The 8,303-nt window shown below is 41.8% G+C and overlaps 1 protein-coding gene across 1 annotated transcript; it reads left to right on the forward strand.

The window, feature by feature from the left end:
* The first annotated feature begins 213 nt into the window (after positions 1-213).
* Positions 214-5,074, forward strand: LOC107377845 (hydroxycarboxylic acid receptor 2). Its single transcript, XM_015947745.3, has 3 exons — positions 214-356; positions 957-1,362; positions 4,125-5,074. The coding sequence occupies exons 1-3, from the start codon at positions 214-216 to the stop codon at positions 4,593-4,595; spliced, it is 1,020 nt and encodes a 339-aa protein (XP_015803231.3). The 3' UTR covers positions 4,596-5,074.
* Positions 5,075-8,303: the final 3,229 nt, after the last annotated feature.

An 8,303-nucleotide genomic window follows, 5' to 3' on the forward strand; every position in this document is an offset into this window, starting at 1 on the left:
ATCCACTCTGTTGGTTTTTCCTGTCTCTGAATGCAATATTTACATATTTCCTGTGTATCTTTTGGCATGGATGCAAACGGCTCAGTGGAGCTCTTGAGGGATCTCTGAAGGGAACCTTTGAATTTGTCGGATAAGAACGAGGACAGAAAGCTTTTCTTGAGGAGCCAAAACGCAAAACAACGGGACGAAAAGTTCAGCTTGACAAAAAAGGACATGTCTTCATCTGTCAACTCATCAGTGGACAACTGTAAAACACCCAATAACATCACGTACCAAGCCCTGTCCTGGCTGATGGCTGGGGAGTTCATACTGGGTCTACCTCTCAACTTATCGGTCCTCTACGTCTTCATCTTCAGGTACTAAGGAACGCTATGGTTCCACAAAAATTGAGATTTAAATGATAAATCAGGTGAGGTGTCAAGAGATGAAAAACTAAGGTGAAGAGTTGGGAATTTTGTGGGAATTTCCTGTTATTTAAACTCCTGAAGGAGTCAAGCGTAATGTGAAATGCTTCTGAGATGGTTTTAATTTAAACATTTCTGCTTTTTCGAACTGTTACAATAAACCATGAGAGGAAATTTTCATGTTTAAATAAAGTAAAAAATTAACCATGGTCTTTAACTGAGTTATATTTGAGAATTCCTCAAAAATGTTCAAATGAAAACACAATTTTTATCTTTAAAAACTCAAAAATAAAAGTCAAAAGGCAGGATTTAAAACCTGAGCCAAAGCCAAACTCATATTTATAGTGAGGTAAAGATTTTCTCTGACGCCATCCATTTCTACTTCTAATTTGCATTAAAAATTACCAAAACTGATCTAAATGAGAAGAAAATTGGCTAACATTTAAATGCTGTAAGTTTAAATGAAGTGATGCTTTGGGGGTGAGCAGATATGATGAAACGTCTGCACTCATTTTGTCCTTTTCACTCCTCTTCTGTAAACGACTTCTTTAGATTCAAGTTCTGGAAGAACAACAGCATCTTCCTGTTCAACATCGTGGTTGCTGATTTTCTGCTGGTGGTTTGCCTTCCAGTCGAGATCTACCACTATCAACACAGCTTGAGGCATAGCGACAACCGTGTGGTTTGTAAGACAATGCTCTTCATGCTGTTTCTCAACCGAGGTGCCAGCATCGCCTTCCTCATCACCCTGTCCCTCGATCGCTACTTCAGCGTGGTGCATCTCGGGAGGAAAAACTGCTTCAAGACTTTTGAGAAATCTCCACAGATTTCCTTGTTCATATGGCTCCTCTTGCTGCCCCTCACCATCCCCACCATGGTGGAAACCTTCGAGTGCTGCAACAGCCACGGGCGTAAAGTGGAGACGTTTTATCATGATGTGACAGACACCTTCAGAGAGGTACCTTCCTGGTTTTTAACTATGCTAGAACACCTTTACCTTTGATGTGGAGAGATTTTTTTTATCTGTATGGGAACAGAATCAATGTCCTCCATAGAGGAGGTGTGTCTGGTCCTTGAGGTCTGAGTCAAAAGAATGACTGTCTTTTGTAATGTTTGATGAAGTAATAATTTATCGATACACAGTATACATACATACATACATACATACATATATATATATATATATATATATATATATATATATATATATATATATATATATATATATACACACACATATATATGTGTGTGTGTGTGTGTGTGTGTGTGTCCTACCCTGCTCTTCTCTCTGTGGCTGCGGAACTAATGACCTCTGGACTCAGGTAGACCTCTTGTGTGATTTATTCTGGAACAACATGGAACACACACAACCATAAGTTTCCAGCAAACAGTTCTCCACCCAGACACAGCAAAAGCTCCGTTGCTACTGACCGATTGCTCCAAACCATATGGCACTAAATACAACCCAACTTCTGCTGTGGATTTTCACAATAAGAGCACCTAAAAATAAAACTTCCAAAAGAAAACAGGACTTACAGTTGCAGTCCCACATTTAACAGGAATTTAACAACAAAATAACATTTACTATTTACACCGTTACACACACACACACACACACACACATACATATATATATATACATATACATATATACATACATACATATACATATATATATATACATATATATATATATATACATTTATATACATATATATACATATATATATGTATATGTATATATATACATACATATATACATACATACAAATATATACATATATATATACACATATATATATATATATATATATATATATATATATATATATACATATATATACATGTATATACACATATATATATATATATACACACACACATATATATGTTTATATATATATGTTTATGTGCTTAGCAGACGCTTTTACCCAAAGCGACTTACAATTTTTTTTTAACCTATAGGGCATGTTGTGATCTGTGGGGGAAACCGGAGTACCCGGAGGAAACCCACGCATGCATGGGGAGAACATGCAACTCCACGCAGAAAGGCTGCAGCCGAGTTTCGAACCCGCGACCTTCGTGTTGCGAGGCAACAGTGCTAACCACTGCGCCACCATGCATACACGCACATATATATACACATATACATATATATATACACACACATACACAACGCCAGTTCACATTTCGCTCGTGTGCGCAAAACGCTGAGAATCCGCTCTTTATGAGTGGTAAACATTATTTTGATGCTGCCGTGTGGAGCGGTTGGAGAAACACATTTCAAACAGGGAACCGAGTCCGGCTACCGAACCAGGCAGAATTTTGATGACGTAACACCGGTGCGCGAAGGTGCGAATTCCAACCCACAGGAGAGGAGGGAGAGAGGAGGTACACAGCGAGTGGATCACAGGGACTGAACTGATGTTTTTGAGTAAAACTCAAAAGTGTACAAGATCAACACGCAAAAATAAATATATATACACGTTGCTGTTTTAGTTTTAATTCAGGCAAGTTAGTTTACACGTTGTGGGCGGGGCTTGAAACCACAGGGGGTGCAAAACACCAAAAATAACCAATTTTACAAGATTCTTTTATCTTCCTAAATAATCCATTAAACCAATGTTAATGCTTTCAAGATAAGGTTCACTGAAGAACATTTTTAATGATTACTTTTAATCGGTCACTCTGAGTTTTTCATGTAGGCTGATAGAAAACAGACGGTGAAACTCTGGGATTAGAAAATCCTGACAGATCTACGTCACACTGTGACTTAATATTCATGGACTCACTTGGCTCACGATGGGAAAGGCTGGAAACAGCAGAGAACATCTCAGCTAGTAGAAGCTAACCATTATCATTAGTGTCAGGGACCGAGCAGTAAAACTCCAGGACAATGGTATAAAAGAATATATTCTCAATTTATTTCCATACATAATTAACAAAAATCAAGGCAAAACGGGTCCAAAGGAAAAAATGGCCACGAAAATAACCTTAACTAAAAGTAACAAACAAGACTGGTTCCAAAGCTGAGACACACAGGGGAATTTATACACAAAGGCTAGCCTACAGACAACGAGGAGGGGAGAGACCGGGGAAACACTAAGACAAACAGTAAATAAACCTAGGAATCTAAGTCAACTAAGTATAACTACCACAAAAAAGTTAAACTAATACCTCCTAACAAAATCTGGTGAACTCATATTTTTTCCAGCATGTGGAAAAAATATGTAATACTAACACTGAGAAATGGCTGGAGGAACCTCCACAATTGGCTACACCACCACACAGCAGAACTCCTCCAGGCTTGAGTTATTTGTGGAGATAAAACATCAGCGTTGCAGAGCAAACAGAATCAGTGGAAGAGTTGTGTTGCTGTTAGCCAATCAGAGGAGAGATGTCCAGATATCAGGAAATAAGAGTCCAAATCCTGTTGTCTGAAGTTCCAGTTCCTGTAACTGGTGCACCAGAACTTTATTTCCCCAGAGTTCGACTCACTGCAAGCATATTGGTTAAACACGTGTCCCACATCTATAAAAAATGGTTCTTCATTAACCATTTTCCTCTTTGTATTTTAGGGAATCCATCTTTTAATCTCAAATTCCAACTAGCAGCTCAAGTAGAGCTTAACCCCCACAGACAGTCAGGCAGCTCAAACTGCAGCAAGAGCTTCATTAATACGAGATATCCATCACTAAAAAAAAGCTTGTTTTTTTTTAGATCATCTACTTCTCACAGATCATCTTCCCCTTCTTCATTCTTGTCTACTGCACGTGTCGCATCGTGAAGCGACTGAAGAGGAAGACAGTTGGAGAGAAGGCCAAATTGAGGAGGGCCATGTTTGCCGTCATGTCCGTGGTCATCGTCTTCTCCAGCTGCTTCCTCCCCAGCACCATAGCCAGAGCAGCTCTGCTGGTCGTTCGGCTGAACAACTGGGAGGAGACTGAACTTGTTGCCGTGCAGGTCTATGATGGCCTCATGGTTTTGTCCTACACCGACTGTCTTCTGGACCCGATCGTTTACTGCTTCTGCAACTCAGGGTTTAAAGACGCTTACATCTCCACCTTCTGCCCCTCGTTTCTCCAGAAGAAGCTCTTAAAATCTAACAGTGAAGTCCCGAACACACCGACAACCACAACGGTAACCTCTGGAGCCAAAATAGCCTGTTTACCAATGTTAGAAAAAAAGTGACTGATGCATGTGAGCTTAAACTGTTAATGTATCACCAAATCACCACTGCTCCACCTGCACAGGTGGAGAGAAAAAACATTCAAGCTGTTGAAGCACATCCCTAAAGAAGGCAGCAAATATTGTTGTAATAAAGTGCCTTGGGGGGTTTAAGGACTCAAGAAAGTGCAATATAAATACAGGCCATTAATCAAATGTAGTTAAAAACAGATGTGAAGCTAACGTTTTGTGTTGCAGCAGCTGAGAGTCATTCACATCCTAAACTATGATGTCTACATGATGAGCAGCAAGTTTATGTGAAATGTCAATGTTACCAGTTGGAGCCAAGCCAATTCAAGATGGCCACCCTGGCTAACTGCTCTCTAGGCACAAACGTAGCTTTAACTCAAGGCGTTTTTGTATTTACTGTCTTTACTCTGTTTGAATCATACCTTGCCTTTTCCATCTTGGTACTTTTTGTTTTAATCTCACCAGTATGTGGAACAAAAGAACCAAACTGAGACCAAACAGGTGTCGTGAGCGGCTTGTTACAGTATGAAAGTGATTTGATACAATGACCTGCTGGTCTGAGCCAAATGCTCATCCGTTTCCAGGTTTGTGTTGCATTCTGGGATGGAACACAAACACCGAGTAGCCCTTAGCTAGCGGAACGTGAAGCAAGGGTTCACATGGACAATCAACACGATCCCTCACCTCACTGATTTTTGTGCAGATGACGACATTTATCAGCTCTGACTCATAAAAGCACTGAAAAGTCCTAAAAGTCAATAAAAGTAACAGGGAGGAGGAGTTAGAACATGTTAGCTAGTTCTTGGGTGTTTCTCAATGCCAAGGAACCTTGCCATGATGTCTTGGCCCCGCCCCGGTTGCCTAGGAGATACGTCATCGGGAGCCACCAAGACGTGTTCCAATGTTCATGTTCTACTGAGGCATGTGTTCTCCGTTTGTTAGCCGTTTAGCTAGCTGAGCAAGGATACACGGGAGGTGTCTTGTAGCCTAGTCTTGGTCAAAAATTACCCAGAATACACCGCTGTATATTCAAATGGACGGCGGATCAAAATCCGGCTGCTATTCCGGGGACAATTTTCAAGTTTAAAAGTAAGTCAGCTAATTTAAAAATTTTTTTTTTTGGATCCAACGAAGTTATTTATGTCTGTAAGTTGCTTAGTAGTTGCAGCTTCGGTGGCTAGCGGGTACTAACTCACTTATATATTTAATTTAATAAACATATACACAATTTAAAAAGTAAAAGGCTCGTTATATATTTACATTGAAACTAATATGTATAAAATATAACATTATCTCCCGTGTCACGTGATGTTACGCGACCGCCGTGGAAGCCGCGGTCACGTGATGCAAGTCTGTTCCATTTAACTGTTTTCTTTGACCAAGGAAGGACAGTGTCCTCGTAAGCAAGGAGAAATGAAAGGAAGTACTTTTGCAAAACAATTAAGAGAAAATCCACGGAGTGAAGAAGAAGAAGAAAATATCATTTCTATAGCACCTCTCGAGATACAAATCACGAGGCGCTTCACAAAAACAAAAAACGTAAAAATATAAAAAAGAACTTAGAAAATGGCTAAAAATATATTTCAAATGAGCAAAAAATAGACAATTGTGATAAAAAATGTAAAGAAAGAGAGAGAGTGAACAGGAAAGAGGGAAATCAGTGGATCCTGAGGAAGGTGGAATAGGTAGGGAGAGCAGAATAAAGAGAGAGTGGTGAAGAAGGTCATACAAAAGCCAGCTTGAACATGTGAGTCTTCAGCTGTTTTTTTAAAGGAGACCACTGAGTCCACAGATCTCAGGCTCAGGGGGAGAGAGTTCCAGAGTCTGGGGGCCACAGCAACAGATGATCTGTCACCTGTGGTCTTTAGCCTGGTGCTGCACAACCAGTAGGCTTTGATCACTGGACCTCAGGGACCTGCTGGAGGTGTAGGGACTGAGAAGATCACCAATGTAAGATGGTGCTTGTCCATGTAAGGCCCTATAGACCAGAACCAGGATCTTGAAATGAACCCTGAAGTTGACTGGCAGCCAATGAAGCTGGAGCAGAAGCGGGGTGCTGTGGGTGTGTTTGGAGGACTTGGTCAGAAGCCGAGCACAGGCATTCTGAACCACCTGTAGACGGTTCAGGGAGGTTCTGCTCAGACACGTGAAAAGAGAGTTACAGTAGTCTAAGCGTGAGGAGATGAAGGTGTGGAGAACAGTCTCAAGTTCAGAGCGGGACAGAATGGGACTCAGCTTAGCAATGTTCCTGAGATGGAAGAAGGAAGAGCGAACAAGAGAACTGACATGAGAATCCAGGGTGAGAGCTGGGTCAAAGGTCACACCAAGATTCCTGACGGAAGATTTGGTGTGAGAAGCAAGCTGACCATGAGAGTCTCTGACTCTGGGAACCAGCTTGTCTGGGGCACAGATGAGGATCTCAGTCTTATCTTCATTCAGCTGTAGAAAGCTCCCAGCCATCCAGGTTTTAATAGATTCTAAGCAGGTGTGGAACAGCTGCAGCTTAGACATCTCATGGGGCTTAAAGGAGATGCACAGTTGGATGTCATCTGCATAAAGATGGTAGGAGATTCCTTTGAACAAGCTCAGGATGTGCTCAAGAGGAAGCAGATAGAGGAGGAAGAGCAGAGGCCCCAGCACAGAACCTTGTGGGACACCATGGGTAAGGGAGGTGATGGAGGACCTAAAGTTGGAGACGGCCACAGAGAAGGAGCGCTCTGAGAGATAAGAGGAGAACCACTCCAGAGCAGTTCCTGATAGGCCAACCCAGTCTCTCAGCCTCTCCAGTAGCAGGTGATGGTCAACAGTGTCAAAGGCTGCAGTCAGGTCCAGCAGGACCAGAACAGAACAGTCCCCTGCATCACTGTGAGTCAGAAGGTCATCAGAGAACCTAAGAAGAGCTGTTTCAGTAGAATGAGCTCTACGAAAATCTGACTGGAAGCTATCATAGATGTTATGTTCATCAAGAGCAGCTGGGAGTTGTTTAGCCACAGCCTTTGCCAAGATCTTGGAGATGAACGGAAGTTTAGAGATGGGTCTGAAGCTGCTATGGAGAGAGGCGTCAAGACTCGGTTTTTTAAGAAGCGGGTGGATTACAGCGTTCTTAAAGTAAACAGGGACCTGACCAGAAACCAGAGAAGTAGGGCTGCAGCTATTTAATTAAACATGAATTAAACGAAGCCTCGAGGCAAAGAATTTGACTCGAGGATATTTTGTACTCGAATTATTCGAGGTACTCGAGGAATCGTTTCAGCCCTACAGAGAAGCATTAATTATAGAGAGCATGCTGGGACCGGTGGACTGAAAAGCACTTTTAAACAAAGATGAGGGTAAGATGTCGAGGGGCATGCAGAGGTCTTCATAGAGTTAACTAGTTTGGTTAACTCCGGCAAAGAAACAGGAGAAAAGCTATCTAGGATGATGGGCCTGGTTGGAGTCGGGAGAGGCAGCGAAAAGGCTGAAGGAGAGATGCTAGATCTAACCTTATTGACTTTGTCCACAAAGAAAGACAGAAAGTTCTCACAGTCTGTAACAGAGCGGATGGAGGCTGTAGGAGAGGCAGGAGAGACAATGCTGCTGATGGTGTTAAACAGCACCTTGGGGTTCCCTTTGCTCTGGGACACCAGGTTAGAAAAATAGGAAACCCTAGCGTCTCTGACTGCAGAGTTAAAGGATGTCAGAAGATCCTTTAGGTGCAGCAGA

This window comes from Nothobranchius furzeri, chromosome 2 (assembly GCF_043380555.1).
Source record: "Nothobranchius furzeri strain GRZ-AD chromosome 2, NfurGRZ-RIMD1, whole genome shotgun sequence".
Classification (NCBI taxonomy): domain Eukaryota; kingdom Metazoa; phylum Chordata; class Actinopteri; order Cyprinodontiformes; family Nothobranchiidae; genus Nothobranchius; species Nothobranchius furzeri.

Bases quoted from the DNA above. Each gene is read 5' to 3' on its own strand.
- LOC107377845 (XM_015947745.3), top strand. From the start codon at position 214: ATGTCTTCATCTGTCAACTCATCAGTGGACAACTGTAAAACACCCAAT. The intron at 357-956 runs GTACTAAGGAAC...CGACTTCTTTAG, and splicing joins CTCTACGTCTTCATCTTCAG to ATTCAAGTTCTGGAAGAACA. The intron at 1,363-4,124 runs GTACCTTCCTGG...GTTTTTTTTTAG, and splicing joins TGACAGACACCTTCAGAGAG to ATCATCTACTTCTCACAGAT.